Source organism: Colius striatus, chromosome 6 (assembly GCF_028858725.1).
Source record: "Colius striatus isolate bColStr4 chromosome 6, bColStr4.1.hap1, whole genome shotgun sequence".
Classification (NCBI taxonomy): domain Eukaryota; kingdom Metazoa; phylum Chordata; class Aves; order Coliiformes; family Coliidae; genus Colius; species Colius striatus.
This window is the reverse complement of record NC_084764.1, coordinates 29199752-29223836: the sequence shown is the minus strand read 5'-3', so window position 1 is coordinate 29223836 and position 24085 is coordinate 29199752. Positions and strand designations below refer to the sequence as shown.

The 24085-nt window shown below is 38.1% G+C and overlaps 1 protein-coding gene across 1 annotated transcript; it reads right to left on the bottom strand.

Moving 5' to 3' along the window:
* Positions 1–10507: 10507 nt before the first annotated feature.
* Positions 10508–11148, bottom strand: LOC133625642 (outer mitochondrial transmembrane helix translocase-like). Its single transcript, XM_061998398.1, has one exon. It carries the CDS (start codon positions 11096–11098, stop codon positions 10709–10711), a length of 390 nt encoding a protein of 129 aa, XP_061854382.1. The 5' UTR covers positions 11099–11148; the 3' UTR covers positions 10508–10708.
* Positions 11149–24085: the final 12937 nt, after the last annotated feature.

Below are 24085 nucleotides of genomic sequence, written 5' to 3'. Positions count from 1 at the left end.
TTTGACACTGTTTCCCACAACATTCTCTTAGAGAAGTTGGCTGTTCTTGGCCTGGATGGGCATATGCTTTCCTGCATGAAAAACTAATTAGATGATCAAGTCCAAAGAGTTTTTGTCAATGGAGTTAAATCCAGTTGGCAGCCAATCACAAGTGGTATCCCCCAGGGCTCAGTAATGGGGCCACTCCTGTTTAACATCTTTATTAATGATCTAGATGAGGGGATAAGGTGCACTCTTAGTAAGTTCACAGATGATGCCAAGCTGGGTGAATGTGTTGATCTGCTTGAGTGTAGGGAAGCTTTACAGAGAGATCTAGATAGACTGGATGGCTGAGCCAAGGCCAATGACATGAGTTTCAATAAAGTCAAGTGTCAGGTCCTGCACTTGGGCCACAACAACCCCCAGCAGTGCTACAGGCTTGGGGAGGAGTGGCTGGAAAGCCGCCAGGCAGAGAAGGACTTGGGAGTGTTGGTTGACAGTGGCTGAACAGGAGCCAGCAGTGTGCCTAGGTGGCCAAGAAGGCCAAGGGCATCCTGACCTGTATCAGGAACAGTGTTGTCAGCAGGAGGAGGGAGGTGATCATTCCCCTGGACTCGGCTTTGGTGAGGCTGCACCTTGAATACGGTGTCCAGTTTTGGGCCCCTCTCTACAAGAACACTGAGGTGCTGGAGAGGATCCAGAGGCAGGCTATCAAGCTAGTAAAGGATTCATATCATATCTCATATGTGTAATGGCTGAGGGATCTGGGGCTTTTTAGACTGGAGAAAAGGCAGCTCAGAGGAGACCTGAAAGGGAAGTTGTAGTGAGGTTGGGGTTGGTCTGTTCTCCCTAGTAACAAGAAGAAATAGCCTCAAGTTGCACCAGGAGAGGTTCAGGCTGGATATGAGGAGGAATTTCTTTACTGACAGGTTTGTCAGGCATTCCTGAAGGTGTTTAAGAGATGAATGGATGTTACACTTAAGGAAATGGTCTAGTGGTTGATAGGGTGGGGACAAAGGCTGGACTCAATGATCTTAGAGATCTCTTCCAGCTGAAACAATTCTATGATTCTATTGGACATGTAAATTAAAGACATATCCATTGCGTCATCCTAGCTGTGTTTTCCCTGAAGTTAAGAGTTAAAAATGTTTGCAAATTCACCTTTTGTATGCAGTTGTTACTTAATAAAATACGAAAGGATATTTCTGTTATTTGGAGTTATACAAGACTAAGATATACAGGTACATGAAACAGAATGGAATAAAAGCAAAATGGGAGTAGGATGATGAGAAAATTACAACCAGCACTTTAAGACCTCCCTCCCTCATCCCTCCTTTCTTCCCGGGCCCAGCTCACTGCTCCTGATATCTCTACCTTCTCCCCCCTCAACAGCTCAGAGGGGCAGGGAGTGGGGGATGTGGTCAGTCTCTCACAGATGGGCTCTGCTGCTTCTGTCTTCTCAGATGAGGACAACTGCTGGCATTCTTCCCCTGCTGTAACACAGGGTTCCACCTCCGGGACACAGTCCTTAACAAACTTCTCTGGTGTGGGATGTTCCCAGCAGCTGCAGCTTCTGCCGATACAGTGTCCCTCACTCGGGACACAGTCCTTGGTGAATATCTCTGATGTGGATTCTTTGCCACGATTGCAGTTTCTGCAGTTACAGGACAAGGCCTCTTCTGGGAATAAGTTTAATGAGCTGTTATGTCATGGGTTCCTCTCCACAGTTACAGCTGTGGATATTGGGTCCCTTCCTCGGGACACGGCCTCCTCTGGCCATAGTTTTAAAGAAGAAAATCACTGCCCCTGGCTCAGGGTCTGCAGTGAAGTGGTTTGGTCCCCTCTTCTGCCCATAGCCACTGTCCCTGACTTGGGGCCTTTAATGAAATGAATCGCTGCCCTTGGTCTGGAGCCAGCTTTAGCAAAATGAGTCTCTGCCCCTGATTACCAGGTCATTACCAAAATGAGTCTCTACCACTGATGCGGGGTCTTTAAAGGAATGAAAATAAATCTCAGCTTCACCAGTTCTCTCCATAGAATGCAGGGGAGTCTCTGCTCCAGCACACCTCCTCCTCTCCTTCACCACTGACCTTGGAGTCTGCATGGTTGTTTCTCTCACTGTTTCTACTCCTTGCACCACCACCAGACAGAAGAAAAAGAAGGAGCAGAAGAAGGAAGAAGATGGAGGAAGATGGAGGAAGAAACCTCCTCTTCCAGCTTCTTCTCAAAAAGTGATTGTGGAGGCGTCTAATTGGCTCAGCCCCAGGAGCGGGTCTGGCTCAGAGCTGGGGAGAGTTGCAAGCAACTTCTTACAGGAGCCATCTTTACAGCCCCTTCCCCCTTACCAGAAAAGGCTGTCATGTCAAATCATGACATAATCCTACACTTTTTATAAACCCTTCCCAGCTATGAATATCAGAACAGGGAAGTTAAAATACAAGTGACAAAAGAGCTTAGTTATGAATACAGACTTGAAAGTTAGGGTTCCACAAACTGTGATCAGTGTGTACAGCAGAGCTCTCCTGAAGTCACACGCTCCATGACGTTCTTCAAACTGTCCCACATAGTGAAATATCCTACAACCATGCAGCTTCCCAAGGCTGTATTTCAGAGAGGTTCATAAATCTCTCACTACTTTTCACCACAACTTGATGGTTTTGACAAGCAGGTATTTTTTGCACACGAAAAAAAAATCAATTGTGATTTTCTTCTGCAACTTTCTGACCAAATCTAGCCATATATAAATGTGCAGAATCTGTCTTTAACATGTTCCAAACCTTTGATAAATACTTTTGCTTTACTTTTGTGGTATCATTTTCAAAAATAAATGCCTTTCTGAATTTCACAAGGGTTTATTGGCGATCTACCTTGTCCCTTATCATGTGTCTAGCAGGAACCAAGACCTCATCCTTTAGCAGAACACCACTGAAGAGAGCTGTTAGTTATGATTATGTCTAATCATAATAATCTAAATGTTTATTAAGGTTGATTCTGTTAACTGAATATCATTAATACTCATACAAACATTCAATCCAATCCAGCAGCATTCATGACTTCTTTAGTTTCCTAGAAGAGGTAGGAAAAAATTCTCATTTTGAGTGAAAAATTTTTCTTTTATGGACCTTCAATTTTATTTTTTTTTAGTTTTAGAGTGCCCTAATATTATTGTATTACAAGCCAGAATATTTAAAAGCACCTGAAACATCTCTGAAGTGTATGTTTGGTTTTTTTTGCTAATTTTGAAATTTACCTTAAATTTCAAAAATCTATCTTTCTGGAAATAAGCTTTTGACAATACCAATTATAAAAGGAAGATATTTTGCAAATTTGTCATTCTTTTCTTGTTAGTACTTATAATAGTCATGAGATTTACTTGAAATTATAGTAAAAATTACAACAGAAGATTGTCTTTTTTTTTCCTAAGAAATTGTCTCTTCCATTTTGAAAGCAGTGATAATGATTATTCTCTAAAATTCTATGTTGATGCATATCACCTCATACCACAAGGAAATATAAATTTTTATTTAAACAGTTTGATATAAAGCCCTAGGAAATGAAACCAATATGGTAATACAAAGCTAGAAAACCATTATTTAGATAATCAAACCTTATTCAGATGGACTAATATTGTTTAGCTATGATGCTGAATGAAGTACCATCAGGTCTCATAGAAATCACACACTAATATGTGATTTGTTAGTAGCAATCATATTTACACAAATTAAGAACCAGAAAAGCATTATGGTATTTGCAGTGACAAATAGAGTTTGTATTCTGAAAAAGAAAATAAATAAACTGAATAAATCCATAAATTAAAAAAAATATATTGTACAATAAAAGGAATTATGAAGGTGAAAAAGTAGAAACAAGTACAATAAAAGTTTAAGGAAAAAAGTTTAAAATCTTTATTGTATCAAATCTTTTAAGAAACAATTTCCATTTCTTTCAGAGCATTTCCAATTAAAGTTTTCTGGGGAAGAAAATCCTTGGCATTAATTAGTTCTTCTAAAAGAAAGATAATATCCAATAATTAAGGGGTTAGAATTAATCCTTTTTAAAGACAGAACACCTTTCAAAATGAAAGAAATTATTTAAAAGAGATATTCTGCTGAAAATCATAAAATAAAAAAATCAAACTTAATTTTCTTTGTAATTATTTGAAATACATTACATCAGATTATCTTTAATGTTATCTACCATAAGATGCAATGTAATCAAGCTATATTTGTACTCATGGTTATTGTAAAATCATTGTGCTGTTCTATTGGCATTTAGAAATATAAATTCTCAAGCATTTCAGTAATGTCAGTAAATAAAATTTCATACAGAAAATACAATCTGCATTTTAGACCAATACCAGAGGATGTTAAAAAGGTTTATTAGTAACCTTTTCTTCGGTTTTCAGGTGCCATTCTCTCAATACTGTGAATTTGCCTCACTGTGTAATGCATGCAGTCAACTAAAATTCCTGTGGGAAATAGTGAATTTACCAGTTAAACATTTACAAATTATTTTCTCTTATGTAGTTTCACCATTGCATTGTAGTATTCCAGTTCCCTTCCACAGAAATTACCACATACATGAGCTCCTAAGTCAGCTGCTAAATTTAGACAAAAGAGACAAAAATTTGGAAATGCAACTGTTATAAACGTGTGGTGTCTGGTGAAGAATAAGAATTTATATAAGTACACTTGAACAATAAAATTACAGAATGTGCCTTGAAATGCTGAGCAACCTCATTGCTGGATACAAGTTTTGTATTCTCTTTCCAGATTTCCACAAACCAGGTACACAGCTAGTAGAGACAAGAAAACACATGCACCAGTAAACCAGTGTGATTTATCAAATGCATATTAAAAAACCTCACATTAGCATTGAGAAGGTAGATATTGCTTAGAATGATCAAGCATCCCTTTAGCCAGGGAATGGAAGTTTCTTCTAGAAAAACTTTGTCATTATCAAATTCTAAAATGACCAGATCACTATGTATGATAAATTTGATGACATACTAGTACTAAAAATACAGCAAGGGGCAAATATTTGAAATTTAGGATGGAGGATGTTATCTCTCTATATTGAAAAGAAATAATGATTTGGGTAATTTGCTGGGGAGGAAGGAGTGGGAGGAGTTCCTGCTTAGCCTGCCTGCCTGCCTTCCTTCCTTCCTTTTTTTTTTTTAATTTATTCTCCTCAATTCAAATTCTAATCTATAGTGGTTTTGCCTGGACCAGATTTTGGTAGCAGGGGGGTGACAGGGGTGGCTTGTTTAAACAAAGAGTTGCGAGAAGCTTCCCCTGTAGCTGACAGGGCTAATGCCAGTCAATTCTAATATGGACCCTGTAGCTGACCAAGGCCTGACCAATCAGTGACTGACATAACACCTCTGTTAATAATGTATTTGAGAAGGCAAAGAAGTTGCTGCGCAGTTGCAAAATGGCAGCAGAAGGAAAAGGGAGTGAGAATGTGAGAACATCTCTGCAGATACCAAAGTCACTGGAGAAGGAGGGCAGTGAGATGCCCAGGCACTGGAAGAGAGATTCCCCTGTGAACTGTAGTGAAGACCATGGTGAGGCAGCTGTGCCCCTGCAGCCCATGGAGGACCATGGGGGAACAGAGATTCACTTGCAGCCCATGGAGGACCCCACGTCAGGGCAGGTGGATGTCTGAAGGAGGCTGTGACTCAGTGAGAAGCCCACCCTGGAGCAAGTTCCTGGCAGGACCTGGGAGCCTGTGAGGAGAGAGGAGCCCACACCAGAGCAGGTTTGCTGTCAGGACATGTAATCCTGTGAGGGACTCAGACTGGAGCAGTTAGTACCTGAAGGACTGTTCTCCCACTGGATGACCCACAATGGGGCAGGGTGTGAGGAGCTGTCCCTGTGGGAGGCCCCATGCTTGAGCAATTCGTGAGGAACTGTAGCCCATGGGAAGGATCCACACTGGAGAAATTCGTGAGGGGCTGTCTCCCATGGGAGGGACCCCACACTGTAACAGTGGGAAGTGTGAGGAGGCCTCTTCCTGAGAGGAAGCAGTAGCAAAGTACATCTGTAATGAGCTGAACCCCATTACCTATCCCTTGGCACTGCTGGGAGGAGACAAGGGAGACTCCCAGGAAGAGGGAGTGGTGGAGGGAAGTGTTTTAAGATTTGGTTTTATTTCATTTCCCCGTTCTGTTTTGATTGTTTATTAATAAATCAAACAATTTTTCCCCAGATTGAGTCTATTTTGCCTGTGACACCAAACTGCTGATCGATCTCCTTGCCCTTGACTCACAAATATCTTGTTATATTTGTCTCTCCCCTGTCCAGTTCAGGAGAGGGAGTGATAGAATGATTTGGTGGGCACCTGGCACACAGGTAGCTTTAAATCACCACATAATCTCATCTAATTGGCTTGTGATAATGAGCACAAATTCTTTTCAAGCCAAATAAAAGCATAAATAGACCTTTGATTAAGCCCCATGTTACATTTCCTATTACATTTATCAAATTTGGATGAGCTGTTGGTAATGAAGGAGTCAGCAAGTAAACTCAGACATCTATTTGCATCTTACTTCAGAAGACATTCCATTGATTTAACTTGAACTTCTTATGGGACTGTAATGGTCCAGTCTGTATGTGCATCAATTAAGAAGATAAAACCCTGACTCCCAGAACACACCTTATACATGTTATACATGCTTTCCATAATCTTTCCTGTTCATTCAACCACAGCTCAAGCACATTTCCTAGGTTCATGAGCAAACTCTAAAATCTAAGTAGTCCCACTGGAACATGTTTAAATATCTTGAGTGAATGACACTCTTTTTCTTTACCTTCTGAAAATTAAAACAACAATATATTCTTGAAAGTTTCTGAATTCAAGCCTCAAATAGCAGGTCTCTGCAATTAAAACATAACTTGTTACTTCATCTTTATTTTTTTATTTCTGCATCCTTTCCTGGTAGACATTAATCTTCCAATCTTTAATATAAAATACTGTAGGAAGGAAGGAAGGAAGGAAAGAAGGAAGGAAGGAAAGGGTACCAATTAAGCTTCTTTTATCTCGTTAAAGGCAGGCAATTTCTTTACTAATTGAATTAAGGATGTGGAGAGCAGCCATTTCACTATAATCCAAATTTGCTTCTGTAATTAATAAAACATGTCTCTAATGCTGACTGGTTAAAATCACAATCTTAACTAATATTTGACCTCAAGTTCAGATCATTATTTCCAGTTCATGGACAAATGTATTTTCAGTGGACTATATTCAGTAATATCAACCATCTTTTTTTTTTAATGTGCAAGACAATATTTTCTTAAAAAGAAAGAAGATTACACTAGATGGTAGTATAAACCCTCATAATTGGATAACGTTCTCACAGAGATAGCAAATGTAATGTCTAAAGAACATCATGGGATAAATAATGTAGGATAAAAATGTGAATCTACAAATTTTACTTTGTGTTAGGGTGCTGACAGAGATGAAGTGTCTGAGGGTACAATTTTCTTTCATATGTTACAGACATATTAGAATGAAAATAAAAATCTTCTTATTATTGTTCTATTTTTCCTTTATATTTTGTTGCAAGACTAAAACATCAGTTGATCATGTTCACTAGCACCCTTATCCTTCTACACATTTTTAGTTGCCCATATGGTGATATCAGATATAATTTAAAAATGACAATAAAATTAGCATTAGCAGCTATTACTCTTGGCGTTAAAACCTCACTCTTCATGGAAAAGAAAATACTCTTCATTGTGTAGTACTGTGTTACTGTCACAAAAGTTGCAGAAAACACTGTATTTATTGCTTAAAATTATCTTCTAAGATGACACTTTTAACTGTGGGATGGCAACATCAGTAATGTTTACAGAATAAAATAATCTTATATCCAGTTGCCTGAGATCTAGAGCATTTGTCAGGATCTTTGTCAGAAACTCTCATTTACAAAATAATTCTTTTCAACTTGCATTTCTGTTGACTCCAAGTCAATAAGATTCTTAATGTTATGCTCAAAATTCTTAATTTTAGTATGTTAAATTGAAGATTTGGGTTTAATTTAAATTAACAAAGATTATAACTTACTTTTATGAAAATATGATAACTTAGAATACATGATGAATATAAATTTCAGCAGGCATTTAACGTGATGGATTTTTATTCACATTATTTTAGAAATTCCTATTAATTTATATTTCATTAACTGTAGAACATACATTTAAAAATAGGCAAGTTTAAAAGAAAACTTTTAAAGATTAGCACTGGATGTTGATACTTGTCGTGGTTTAGGCCCATCAGGGAACAAAGACCACGATTAGCCTCGAGTACCGAAGAGGCTGAGGATTGCTCGAGGGCAGGGAGGGCTTAATTGCCGCTTAAGGTCCAGGACAAAACAGACCAGGCTACTCGGTTTGGGGAAGAAAACAGAAAATAATTTAACGCAACATCAACTAAAACATACCCCCAAAAACCCAAAACATAACCAAAATGAAACAACCCAGAGTAATACATCAATTAAGAGTCCAACCAGCCTTTTTAAGAACACCTTCTTGCCACACCTCCCCTCTTCCCGGGCTCAGAGCCCTGATCCCGGAGTTTTTACCTTGCCCCCCCCCCCCCCCCGAACGGTTCGGGGGGGCAGGCAGTGGGGGTTTCAGTCAGTCTGCTCCCAACAACTTCTGCCGTTTGTCCCTCCTCAGGACGGGTGAACTCCACACCAGTCCTCCCTGCAAGTCTGTGGGGTAACTCACACGCATGGCAGCCTTGCATGGGCTGCTCTGACGTGCACTTATCCCAAAGGCTGCAGCTCCTCTCTGCCTCTCATGTGGGGCTGCTCTGCGGCGTGCAGGCTCTCCAGCACTGCCTGGACCATCGCCGTCTCCCCACGCAGTCCATCGCCCGTCCGGGCTCACTCACATGGAGCTGCTGGTGGCTCTCAGTCCTGCCATGGATCTCCATAGGTTTCAGGGGCACAGCCTGCACTCTCGCCACGGTTTGCAGAAGGGTCTCCGGTCTACTGCTTCTCCCTCCCTCCTCCTTCTTCTCTGGCTGAAGGGTCCATGTGGTCGCCTCCATCTTGTATCACTCTTAAACCTCCTGACTCGCATTCCAATTCCCGTCCCCTAAATAGCGATCGCAGAGGCGCCAGATTGGCCCAGCCGGGCCGGAGGTGGGTGTGAACCCAGGAGCCGGGGGAGAGTCCGCAAACTCTTTACCGGGTCTTCACTGCAACCCGCTCCCGCTGTTACTAAGCCAAAAACTGCTCCTTGCTAAACCAGAACATTGGACCCCTCGCCTCTGCGAATCACTTATTTAAGAAAACATAAGGGAATCTGAACCACCTTCACAAATCAACATACAGTAACTAAGATCAAACAGAATCAAACAGTTCCCCGTGAAAATAAATGATATACACATAACACAATAAATACACATAAATAAAAATCCACCCCTAGACACAAGGTAGCCTCACCCAGTCGCCTGTTTTGTCCTTTACCACTCCCAATTCACCATCCTTATCACAAATCCCAATCTCCAGCAGCTCGAGGCCCCACGTTGGGCGCCAAAAATGTCGTGGTTTAGGCCCATCAGGGAACAAAGACCACGATTAGCCTCGAGTACTGAAGAGGCTGAGAATTGCTCAAGGGCAGGGAGAGCTTAATTGCCGCTTAAGGTTCAGGACAAAACAGACCAGGCCACTCGGTTTGGGGAAGAAAACAGAAAAAAACACTTTAATGCAACATCAACTAAAACATACCCCAAAACCCCAAAACATAACCAAAATGAAACAATACAGAGCGATACATCAATGAAGAGTCCAACCAGCCTTTTTAAGAACACCTTCTTGCCACACCTCCCCTCTTCCTGGGCTCAGAGCCCTGATCCTGGAGTTTTTTACCCTGTCCCCTCCTGAACGGTTCGGGGGGGCAGGCAGTGGGGGTTTCAGTTAGTCTGTTCCCGATAGCTTCTGCCGTTTGTCCCTCCTCAGGACGGGTGAACTCCACACCAGTCCTCCCTGCAAGTCCGTGGGGTAACTCACAGGCACGGCAGCCCTGCACGGGCTGCTCCGACGTGCACTTATCCCAAAGGCTGCAGCTCCTCTCTGCAAAAAAATTTTTTTTTTTTTTTTTACAGGTGTTGATTACCTTTACTAAATGACACCAGATTTCAAGTGGTCACATGAAAGAGAAATCAGTAACGTTTCCAATTTTGCCTCTAGAAGCGGAATTTCTACCTTCGTATTTGCTACTAACGGGAAGGAATAAAAGCAAGTTGAGTATTGACAAACCTTTAATCTATACATCTGCACATTTGGTTCACTTCAGTAAGTAGAAAAGATTTTCATACTCAAGTTATCTAGAGATTATGTCTATATATATATGTTTAAAAAAAAAAAAGTGTGGCTATATACATCAGACACGTACACACAGGCTGGCAGGTACAGTGATGTGGGGTGGGAGCACTGGCCCACCCGCCTCCGGGCCTACGATACAGCTGTGCCGAGCTGCAGGTTATGGGCCAAGCCCAAGTCCGTGGCCTCGGCTCTCACTGTTCTGCTTCCTGACCCACTGGTACACCTCTAGTTGTGCATAACAGAATCTCAATAACTTAGAATTTGTTGTATAAAAACAATTCCCAGAAGTAGGACTCAAGGAACATCTCCCTGCTCCAACCCCTCATGTTTTTTGCTAATTGATTACAGAAGTCAAATGAAATTATGGCTGAAACCGCTCCTGTGCTCCTTGTCTTAATCTAAACTAACGTGCATCAAAACGTTCTGCAGCGTGGCATCCTTTGATTTCCTCATCTTCTCAATTGCCCGGTGGAGATCCTGCTGCTGCACAGGCCGAATTTCATCTTCGTCATGGGTCTCCTCCTCACAGGCAGAGTTAACGTATTTCCTGACACACAGCAGTGCTGCATCCCGGCACATTTCCTTCAGGTCACTGCCTGAGAAACCGTCAGTCTCTTTAGCAACTTCCAGAAGATCTACGTGCCTGTCCACATTTTCATTTTTCAAAATTAGCTTCAAGATTGCTTCTCTTTGTTTCAGAGCCGGCTGGTTGATGTGAAACCGGGTTGGCATTCTTCTCATGATTGCAGAGTCAAGATCCCGAGGACGGTTGGTGGCTCCCATCACTATGACTTGGCAGTTATAGTCAGTGTCCAGCCCGTCTCACAGACTCATGAGCTTTCATCATAGCTGTAGCTTCATGGTCAGAACTCGACCGACTTCGTAAGAAGGAATCTATTTCATCGATAAAAATGATGGATGGTTGGAGCTTTACAGCAAGGGAAAAGACAGCAGCAGCCAGTTTCTGAGACTCCCCATACCATTTGTCAGTCAGCGTGGAAGGTTGGAGATTAATGAATCGACAACCTGCTTCCTTTGCTGTAGTTTTGTCCCTGCACCCCACGTGGTAGAAGCTCCTGGCACACTCACGGGTCCGCATGGTCGCCTCCATCTTGTATCACTCTTAACACCTCCTCACTCGCATTCCAATTCCCGTCCCCTAAATAGTGATGGCAGAGGCGCCAGATTGGCCCAGCCGGGCCGGAGGTGGGTGTGAACCCAGGAGCCGGGGGAGAGTCCGCAAACTCTTTACTGGGTCTTCACTGCAACCCGCTCCCCCTGTTACTAAGCCAAAAGCTGCTCCTTGCTAAACCAGAACAATACTTTAAATTATCTTTATGAATATTCAATTAAATTACATAAACTCTGCAAGTTCAGAATATCCTTGTTTCCAAAGGTCTCCAAAAAAAAAGACCTAATTCACTAAAATAATAGCTAGGGCTTTATACTGGAATAATATTAAAGATGCCAACAGAATTACATCTATATTATATTGCAGTAGAATCATGATGATTTAGGTCTGAAGAATTAGAAAGTCTATTACACTTGTTTCAGTAAGTAAGAGGTCTAAACATCTAGATAACTCGAATATATTACCACAAGGCACACACAAATACACATCCAAGTCCTGAGTCCTGACAGCTAACTTGGAAACCTCTTCCTATAGAGTACACTATTACGCTTTGCCATAAAGGGATGGGGAGTGACATTAACACTGCAATTAATAAAATTACAATAGTCAGCACTGACAGTATAAAAAAGTGTGTTTAGGGAAACAAACAAAAAAAAAAAGTGAATTTAGAAGTGTAAACTAAAAGGTGGAGAAAAATAAGCGAAAGAAAAAAATTACTCACATAACACACTGCAAAACAGAGGTTTCATTTCTTACCCAGTATAAATCAGCACAACTTTCCTGGCATGAACAGAGTCTCGCCAGTAAATCCAATAGTTGGGAATTTGGAATAATGAAGAAAATAGGTTGCTATGGAGGACATCTGTGCTTCTTAAATGTATGGGTGTACATTTCCAACCAGATATAAAGTTTAGTTGTTAGAACTTTTTACATTTTCAGTAATTGCGTAACATGGTCCAAGTGCAGAACTCTCAATGTCCTTGAAAACATGGAAATGCTTGAAAAAGAACATATTTTCTTCTTAAACAAAGGGGAAGTGAAGTAACAGTGTTGTAATGACTATCCATCAAAGGTCTGACAAAATAAATAAATCAAAACTTGACTAGTTCTGTGCTCCTCAGTTCAAGGATAAGTTGCTTGAGAGAGTTCAGCACAGAGCCACAAAGATGATGGAGCGGGGCATCTGCCTTATGAAAGACTGAGGGAGCTGGGGCTCTTCAGCTTGGAGAAGAGGAGATTGAGGAGTGATCTCATTAATGTTTACAAATACATAAAGTGCAGGTGTGAGGAGGATAGAGCCAGGATGTTCTCAATGATGTCCAATGACAGGACAAGGGACAATGAGTACAAGCTGGAACGTGAGGTTGCAAAGAAGCACAAGGAAGAATTTCTTCACTGTGAGGGTGATGGAGCACTGGAACAGGCTGCCCAGATGGGTTGTGGAGTCTACTTCACTGGAGACATTCAAAACCCACCTGGATGAGTTTCTGTGTGACCTACTCTAGGTGATCCTGCTCTGGCAGGGGGATTCAACTAGATGATCTTTCAAGGTCTCTTCCAACACTTAAGATTCTGTGACTCTGTGTGAGTCTCTGATCATAATGTTGACAGAAATGTTACTGTCACATAATTTCTAACTGTTGCAAACATGATCTGAATTCTGGACAGAAAGCTACGGTAGTCATGCTGTTTTGTCAGAATATGCCGGGTATGTGTCTCAACGTTCAACAAGAAACTTTGATAAGCATCAAAGACCAGGTAGTTTAGAAGAGCATGAAATAAAAGATTTTCTACAGTGAAATATTTACCATATTTGTTGTAGGGGAGAAAACTGGGATAAAATAGGTAAGCAGCTATTATGTGATTAATAAAGTCAGATTATACCCACTAATTCTGGAACCAATTCTTTTTCTTTCTGAGATGTAATTAATATCCAGCATACATTTTTATCTGACATTTTCCCTTATACTAAAATTTCTTATCAAGCTAGGAAGAAGTGTAATTTTCTAAGTTAATATACATGAAAACATGTATGCACACACATCTTCAGTATTGTCTCTTTACTACAACCACTGATGTACATTTGGCATGACGGCTTTGTAGTATCTGTGGACTGGTGGTACAGCAACAGCTACATTTATGAATATACCTCCTTCTGTTCTCTGCATCTTCAGGATTTAAATAAGTGCTTGTTAGGAATCAGGACTCTAAGGAAAGCAATAGTTCTTTCAGAGGTTATAATGTGGTCTTATTTATTCTCATAAACTATTACTACATTTGTTGTTCCTTTTTTCTGTTCATTTCTGGTCTCAAATCAACTTCCTAGGTTTATGTCTTTTATAGCAGTAATAATCTGGGGAATAAAGCAGAAAGTGAGAGTAACTGTCATTCAGCTGATGGCTCGAACCAACAGGCCCTACATGTGCCATGCTCAGTGCTATTCTTTCTGACTCTTGGCTCCAGTATTTTTAGGTCCACATTAACTCAGATGCAAAGACAGATGTGAAATATTCTCATTCAGACTAGTCTGTAGTCAAGCAGTTGAATCCTGTTCTCAAGAAGTGAGAGATGGAAGTTTGAAACTTTTCAAGCTTTTCAAAAACTTTTGCTTTTAGAGTGAATATTTTATCCATTATGTTTTACAGACGGTATGACACTATGGTTGTGATGCACTGTACTGTATTCAGAATATAGGTCTTCACAGCATAAGGATATTAAATAGGTTGAAGTTAACCTGCTGATGACAATAAACAACCCTGCTAAAGCAGAAAGTTTATTCCCAGACAGTATATAGTACTAATTATCAGTCTCCAAGACTGGTGTACTTTTTAAAAGGAGGTATTGTAGGTTGATCTCTTGGTATCATGCAATTTAATTTCAGCCAAATACCATTTTATGAAACCAAAGTAGGAACCCTGAACATAATTTCTATTCCCTGTTCATCCAGAGGCCTGATAGGTAGCTCCAAACAAGTAACTCTGCCCTCTGATATTTTTTGTAATTATCTCTACAGACAGTTTTGTAAAAGCAGGAATAAATCAATGTTCTTGTTTGTGAAACATCTAGTTTAAGTGAACCCCAACCTAGATTCTACTGTCATAAAATACTTTGTTGCAATTTTTGTGGTTGTTGTTTAAAATGTGATGCTCCAACATTTGGTGAGGTACTGCCAAAGCAACATATTTCTGTTGGACAGTAGTAAATAGAAAGAAAGATCCATCAATCAAAAGAGTGGACTAAAAACATTTGTGCTAAAGATTTTCAAATTGTTTCCATTTTTTATATAACTTCTGTTAAATGTGGTGTTCTGATGCACTGCATGCTGTTTGATCACTTGGACTACAGTCAATACATTCTTGTACATGTTTGAAGTTTTGTCTGTTTGTCAAATGTTATTAGTATATCCTCTTAGACCTTGTACTTATGGTAGGCACACCAATATGGCCTGACAATGTCTGACAATGTCAAGATTGATGGGTACAATAAACATTCAGTATGTTTTTTTTAAGTTATGTACTTATTATTTATACTTTCTTACTTTTCCTTTTTCTAATGTAATTTTTTACAGAATAGATTTTAATGGAAACGTGTTCAACGCGTAGCAGCAAAATAATCAAGTGATGTAAGGCTGTATTTTTAAATAATAAGGGATTCAATACATTACACAAATCAATCAGCATCTTGGGTATACTGTTCTCTATAGTTTTTATTTCTGTGAATGTAATGGTCATATTTTTATTACCTGCTATCTGTTTATTATTACACCTCTAACATAAGAAGTAAGCAGAACTGTGGGTTTTTTTTCTAAATGAAGAAAAAAACCCTCAAATAAACAAATATTTTCAGTCTTAGAAAGTGTTCAGCAAAGGATATGAAGAAAAAACATGACTAAGAAAAACACTAGTAATGGCTGTGAAAACATGTGATCAAGATTGAGATTCATCTCTTCCTAAATGCATTCAGTTTCTCCTTTTATATGGCCAAAAATATCAAAGATTTACTGAAATCACTAAAAGTATAATACTCTCTTTTGTCATACAAAAAGCACAGCTGGCTTTTGCATTCATGCACCCATAATCCAAGCTACAAAACATTACAAATGCAGGGATAAAAGACCTCTACCCCAATTAACTAGTGTTTTATGAATAAAACCAGTAATGGAAGGTTGATAAATAAAAAAACTGTGAGACAATATTGGCTAAACCAATATGCAGTAGGAATGGGTACATCAGTAAACTAATTCTGACATTTTTCATAAGCATGGTGATGCAGAATTTTAAAGGAACAGATGAAATATGGTAACAGTTATCTGTTCTGAAAATATTTCTAAGAAACTCCTCCCATGTCTGAGAGATAGCATGGAGCTTATTTGAAAATATAAAAAATACTGATGCATCCAATCAAAGTCTGTGCTGATATTTTATCATAAATAAGATTTGATAACTGGGTGTTTCAAGATTGTGGAGGTCCTTGAAAATGAAAGAAAGTGGATTATGCTTGATTGTAAAGACATAATTAAGTATTTTTAAAGAAGAATTTTAAAAGGGAGGAGAGTGGATAGATACAAGTGGGTCAGCACTTGCGAATGTCAAATCAGAAAGAAAACATTATACTAATTGAAAAGCTAGCAAACGAGTATCTAGACAAGAGTTTTAGCTCAATAATCGCTAAAATACTACACCTAAACCAAGAGGAAAATAAATTGGGCTCTGAAGAGCCAGAGTGAAATCAAAGACAAAAAAATGACACTTAAAAGCAAGCCACTGTCATGGAAAAAGGGTAGGGTACTAGCAAGTCTGCTTTAAAGCCTCTGCCAGTACTTTTACCATGAGATGATGTAATGGCAATGATTTTAATTTGTCAGATAAGAAAGTTGTACTGAAACAATAAGCAATAAAAGTCTTATTTGACTGTGAATTCTGCAGGTGCATTGCATTTCTGTAGAAATCCTTTTTTTTTTTTTCCTGCTTTTAGCATGTATTTGAAAATAGCAAGTTGAATACGGGTCTGTACAAAAGGTTCTGGATAAAGCATGAAATTAATCTTGTTAAATTGCCGAATAATATTTAAAAAAAAAAAAAAAAGACACCAAAGAAATGGAAGTTCCTTTTGGATTCCTGCTATTCTACAGCACATGGTTTATTCAAATCTCTCAATTTTCTGTTATCTCTAATAGTATTTAGTCAACATATGAGTTTTTTGTTTTCATTTTTGTGTGTGTTAGCTTCTGTGTACTGAGCAGATTGGATTGAAGTGGTTGACGAATAGAAACAATGGGAGACTTTCTATTAGTCAACTTTTTTCTGAATTAACATAATTTTTTAAACATTATTTACTAATAGATTGTAGTAGATGAACTAAATGGAAATGAAATACCAGAGAAAAAGTCCAGCAGAAAACTTCACTTAAGGAGAAAATTTAAAGGTGAATTATCCAAACAGCAATGCTCACAGTGAAGTGTTATGGCTCAGTACACTATCTGCAATGGTAGTACAACTCTATAGATCATTAAATAGGATATTTTTTTGTCTACATTTCAGACTTCATTCTTTTTGAGGACTTTTGGTACAGTGTTTTCATACTGTGATTAACCCTTTCTCCTGTTTATGTGCTTTTCTGTATCCTAAATAACCTATGGAGAGATAATCTCTGTCTTGATTAAAACATAGGATAAGAAAATGTGTATAATAGTGAAACTAATGTCAGTACAATTAAGCATATAATAAATTGGCATCTCAGTTAAAATTTTCTCAATTGTACTTGTTATATGAAAATTACTCTCCTCAAAATGTCCTTAAAAAGCTGATTTCCATAGTCATTTCTTGTTCTATTATAAAAATTAGACACAAATTAATTAATTGCATGTATATATATATGTAAATACATAAGAAAAAGACAATAAAACTTCAATTAGAGGCAAATACAATTCTATAAAAATAATTATTTAACCTTTTCTTCTCAAGAAGATCAATGTTTTTTAAAAATTACATCCTCATTTTAACTTCATTTTTATTTGGTTTCAGGTTTTGGCTTTGGGGTTTTTTTTTGGTATGTTTCTGATTTTATTTCTATAGCTTGTCCTTATGCAGACACTTTATTTTCTAAATATAAATAAAAACCTTAAGCACTATCAATATTCAGCAAAAGATGACCATATGTATCAATGGATATATCTCTACTGTGTATTTCCTGTTTCATTGGCTAAGTAGTAAAAAACCCTTTTATTGCTATTCTCTTGTTTACAGTCATAGTTAGAAACAATAAAGACCAGATATTGATGCTGTAGATGATATGTGTGTTATTACACATAAAGAGATAATATTCCTGACAAAAGATAGCAAAGTCAAGAGAAGTTTTTTTCCAGATGAGTACAATGAGCTGATAAGGTCAGTGACTGAGCAACATTCTAAAACTGAGACAGCTGTAGGACAGGGAATAAAGGAAACCTTGAGATCTCTTTATTCCCTTGGTGCCTTAATTGCCAGAGCATCTTGTTTCACAAAAGTTTGTGCAGAAACATGTTCCTTTACGTATGCACCTCTGCATTATTAGCATAAACATTCCCCAACTTAACACTCTTGAATACATGAAATCAGATATGAATAATTTTCCCTACAATACTCTAAGTATGATGAATTAGTGACTTTCAAGTGAGAGTGTAAGAAAAAATACCTGAACTGTCAATACTGTCTTTGAAAGAAAGGATAATTATACTTCTTCATAAACTTGGAAAACAGACAAAAATCTTGATAAAGTTGCATGCTCATACAGACACTTTATTCTCTGTTCTCCCTATTTCATCTTTACTAGTATTTACATGTATTTTTTTTTCTTCTACTAGGATAATAAATTAATTAATAACACTTATTGTGACCATTTTTTAAGTGATTTTATCTTAATTTTGAGATGCTTACCTCAAGAAATATTATATACTTTACATTTTTTGTTTAATATTAAAATCCTCTGCATACTTTCCTCGATTTTTTTATTCGGCATCTTAAATAGTACATTAGGAAAAAAAAAGGGAAATAGGAGTTTGTATACCTCTATATAAAGGGCTATATGCAGGGAAGAAGTAGAAGTCAGAGTAGAAACAAAAAGCATGTTAATGGTGTCATTCTTTTTTTTTTTTTTTTGGTAGTAAGGCTGTCTTTTTTAATTAGAGCACTGCATTATGCACATTAAAACATGCTGTCAGACGGCCCAGGAACATAAATTCTCAAATAAACTTCTGTGTGATGAAGAACTATCAATGGTATTTTATATGTATATGTTGAAGGCTGGTCAAATGTTTCATCACAAAAGATGTCTTTTTCCCAGGAGGATTTAGGTGATACTAATAGAGCAGAATGAATACCTCAAAGTTCTATAACATGCTCTGATGAAACACTTGAGGCTGCTAAGTCAATGCTGAATATGTGGAAAATGTGGGCACTTAAAAGCAATGCACAAAAGTAATCAAGAATAAAGAATACTTTTACTCAGGTAGTGAGGTGGATTGTTAACTGGTTGAAGGAAAGAAAGCAGATAGTTGTGGTCAATGAGACAAGGTCTAGTTGGAGGCCTGTGTCTAGTGGAGTCCCTCAGGTTTCAGTGCTGGGACCTGCACTGTTGAATAAATTCATTAATAACCTTGATGAGGGAACAGAGACACTGTCAGGAGATTTGCTGATGATACTAAATGGGGGGGAGTGACTGACACACCAGAAGGCTGTGCTGCCATTCAACGAGACCTGGACAGGCTGGAGAATTGGGCAGGGAGAAATCCAATGAAATTCAACAAGGGCAAGTGTAGAGTCTTGCATCTGGGAAAGAATAACCCCATGTACCAGTACAGGTTGGGGAATGAACTGTTAGAGAGTAGTGTAGGGGAAAGGGACCTGGGGTCATGGTGAACAGCAGGATGAGAATGAGACAGCAATGTGCCCTCGTGGCCAAGAAGGCCAATGGCATCCTGGGGTGGATGAGAAGGGTTGTGGACAGTAGGTGAAGAGAGATTCTCCTTTCCCTCTCCTCTGCCCTCATGAAACTGTATCTAGAATACTGTGTCCAGTTCTGGACCCCTCAGTTCAAGAAGGACAGGAAGCTGCTGGAGAGAGTTCAGTGTAGGGCCAAAAAGATGATGAAGGGGGTGGAGCATCTCCCTTATGACAAAAGGCTGAGGGAGCTGGGGCTTTTCAGCTTGGAGGAGATTGAGGAGTGACCTCATTAATGTTTACAAATACATAAAGGGCAGGTGTGAGGAGGATGGGGCCAAGCTGTTCTCAGTGATGTCCAGGACAAGGGGCAACAGGTACAAGCTATGACATAAGAGGTTCCAACGAAACACGAGGAAAAATTTCTTCCCTGTAAGGGTGACGGAGCACACGAACAGGCTGCCCAGATGTGTTTTTGAGTTTCCTTCTCTGTGGACATTCAAAACCCACTTGGATGAGTTCCTATGTGACCCACTCTAGGTGGCTTGATCTGGCAGGAGGATTGGACTTTTGAGATCCCTTCTAACTTTTGTGCTTCTTAAGCTTCTGCGTTTCTGTGATTCACCATGAACAATGGTTTCTAGTATGACACGTTACTACTCTGAGGGGCTAACTTCTGAAATCTTTATGTAGATCAGGATTAAGTATGATCCCCCTAGGGTCTTCTCTGTCACAAGTGTATTTTCCTGAAGTAACTATGGCATACATACATGCATACAAATGTATGTGAGATGGTGGAATATTTTAGGAGGCTATAAATATATTGGTATATTAGTTTTTTAAATCACTGCTTTCATAACAACAGGAACAGCAAAAAATCAAATATGACTGACCAAATCTTTAAACAATTTAGTTGCATGGAGGTTTACAATGTTTGAATTAGCATTAATCTGTAACAGTGTCTGTCTTATTTAGGGTTTTTAAAGACTGTTTGAAAGATAAATTAAAAGTTTCCAGTTACATTTTCAAAAATTTGGAAAAAATATGAATACCAACAAAAATACAGCAATAAATCAAATAAACCAGAACAGATGAGAATTATTGGCTAAAGCATTATAAAATGAGATTAAGCCTAAGAAAAACTCAGCTCAGTACAAAAACTGGTATACAATAATCTGAATAACAAATAATATCTAATGACATAAGTATCAGGAAAACAGCAATACTAGAACAGACAATTATGTAAATGTAAAATAAATTAGGCACAAATTTAGGATGAGATACAGTTGCAGTGAAAAAAACCCAATGGAATAGGATTCTTCATTCAACAGAGCAAGAGGACCATTAAGTTAAGTGAGTAAACAAGAAAAAAAGGAAAAATCATTGTAGTAATAAGATGATGAAAATGAAAAAAAACCACCAAGATAAATATAACTTTCAGTATTTGAATAAAATGTCAAGATTTGTACCATCCAATCTTACAGACACTGTTGAAGAAATATATCTTTCTGAGACACAGTAAAAAAGATGTCTTCTCATTTAAGAAAATGCATTTGACAAATATAAGTTTCTAGATGGTCTTATGTTAGAGTGTATGGGTGGTACGCAGTAGAAGTTTTCCTTGAACATTAAAAAATAGTGATAACCAATTGGAGAACAAAAGGAGATTCAAGAAGATGTTCTTTGTCATTGAATGGAGACTTTAGACCACTAAAATGTTCCTTAAGTTTGTGCGATCAAACCTTTTTCTTTGGCAATGAAAAAACCCTCTCTAAATTTCAATGACATAACTGTGTTGTTTCTGCAATAGGCACAGAGGCTTCAGAGCTTGTATTCTTGAGTCCATTAAAAATGTTGAAATATTTAACTCTGAAAATGTCAGTATTCCTTCCCTCTTCCTTCCCTCCTCCTCTTTGCCAAAGACATTAAAAATTCAAGAAGTTTAAAAGCAGTATTCTTGTGGGTAAGCGAAAGCTTTTATTGGCAGCTTTTGCATTTTCTCTTTAGCAAATGGATTTTTTTAAATCTTCATGAACTCTGGATTTGCAACTCACCCCATTATTTTTGCTAAAGAAACAAACCATTTGGACAACACCTCTGCAGGTTGATTTGTATTTATTTAAATTAACAGTAGTGTATGTCATTTTCAACCATCACCAACTCTTTCCATTCAGGTGAATTCTCTGAAGTCTTTAAACTTTATGACTTGAAGTATTAAAGCTATAGTGAGCACATTGAAACAATTATACTGAAGTAAAGGTGGTCATAAAAACAAGACTGTGTGCCCCTCAAAAGCATGTGAAAAGTACTCATGGAAACAGAAAGAGAAGACAGGCCAAGACTGAGGGGAGCAAAAATCTGCTACCACAGGTAATTGAGGGGGATAAATTTTGGGAATAGTTTTCATTTATGTGATAGTAATGATGGTGAATTCATAACTGGTAAAATAGTCAAGAAACTATCTCTGTCCTTTAATGTTCAGTTACTCTACATTCTGAAAATTTCCCATCTCTTAAGCACAGGGATTTAATATCCCCTGTCATGTGTCATATCGCTAAGATGAGTCTAGTACAGTAACTGGGTGACTATATAGGCATAAGCTCAGTTATTCAGGTGCTACTTTAAGATAATCCACTTTTTTTTCAGATCTCCTTTTCTTAGTTTCTTTATCTTTATCTTTCTGTTTTCCTTTCCCTGTCTATTCAGAGGAAATTACAGCAAACAGTCTTGTATTCAACTATTTGGAAAAAACCTTCTAGTGCACATGATGCCATGCTCTAGCAATCATAACACCAAAGCTCACAAGTATTTTTCCACTACACTATTCTGCGTTCTCGGGAATTTAATGTCTATCTTGTCAATATGTAAGAGAAATTGTTGTCTTGTGTCATCTATACATTCACAGGTACATGTAAAGACTTTTTAGTTATACTTCATTAATAAAGAGAAAATAAACTAGAAATGAACATAAGCTATAAGGCTTTACTGAAAGGTATGAGCACATCTGTGAAACTTAGATAATGAACTCCTGTTCAGCCCTTTCAAAACCATGTACAAAACCTGCAGTTATAAATGGTCATGAAAACAGGAATTGATATTGAATACAAACTATTGTGGTTTGGGCTGTTTTTCTCACCATTTGTATTCTTTATACTTCTGCACATTTTCTGTGCAGAATGTGCGATATCATCCTATACTGACACATTTAAATGGGAAGAGAGTTTGCTAGCTCTGTTGCCTTCCATAAGGTATTGGGTTCTTCTGGGTAGTTTGATGGCTAAAATGATCATAGCTGATCCAATTTCCCTTGCTGTTATATTAACTACTCTGGCAAGGACTGGAAGAGGAATGGAGTAAGCCTCAGGTCCCCAGTCTGTTAATGGAGCTTCTTCTGAAGTTCCACGTGTGCAAATAAAGGGCTGACTATTTAGAAGACTTTGCATTTCTGTGTTCAGAGAATATACTCAAACAAGCAAACAAAATCACAACAAATGGCCTAGGAGAGTGAAGATTTGTATCATAAAATAGTAAGACTTTTTTCTAAAATTTATAAGGAAAAAATCTGACCTAGTGACTAAATTTCTTGCTCTTTGTGTAAATTTTGTTCAATCTGGCCTCAGTGAAGAATCAGAAATAAGGAGCAAAAATACTGTAAATTTTTGTTCCATTTTCTTTTAGGCTCACTTTTAAGATAGCAATGTATCTATTGTAGTTGTTATTCTTAAAAGGGAGTAAAAAATATGACACCTACCAACTTTGCAACATGATAGGGTTAAACTCAACTCTGAGTTCAGCCAAATGAAAACAGTGGCATTAGTTTCACAAATACAAGGTCTGAGTTTAGCTCCAAGGCATTGGTTTATTCAGATGCCGTATGAAAATTCAAATTACTGTACTATAGTCAGAATTCCACTCTTTTAATCTTTATGTTTCCCTACTCCAGGCCCCTGAACATTGAAAAGTTCACCTATCATTCATGAAATAATGTTTACAAAACAGACAGAATTCAAATGTTGATCTACTTTCACAGTTCAAATTATTTCCTAGGCTGTCTGAGGCATTCCATGGCTAGATTTCACCATTAAAGGCCATTATAGAAGGGAAGCCTTACATTATAGAACAAATGAGTTTCTTTAAAAAAGTAATATTTAGGTGCTGAGACATTTGAGTTTCCAACGGCAAGGCTTCATTTAACAGATTGGCCTCTATTCTCAGTTCTGCATTTTACTGGTGACTTGACAACTTAACAGCTGTTGTCAAAAATTTCCATAAATTTTTGTTTTGAAAAAGGAAGATGAAAATACCCTACTTTCCTCTTCAATTCCAACAAAAATAAGGCCATTTAAAACCATTTTTGCTCCACAGGAGGTGAAGTTAATAATAGAAAAAGAATAATTATATACTTTGAACTATCTATCTCACACCTTTCAGTGACTTTTTCCAGGGTGATCTTTCTGTAATTTTTTGCTAGAAAGGGGGTAAATTGGAAAGATCAATTCAAGGCTGTAAGTACCAGATGTTGTAAAGCTGCTTTCTTTGAGCTTGGAATGGGGTATCTCACCAACATTCCACTGTACATTCATTTCTTCCTATGTTTTTTATTTTTTGGTTGAGGCATTGGTAGCCAGATCAGATGATACCACATGGAACGAGGTGCCTTCTACTTTTGATGCTCAGATCTGTTCCAGATCTCTATGGCTTAAGTTTAAACTATTAATTTTA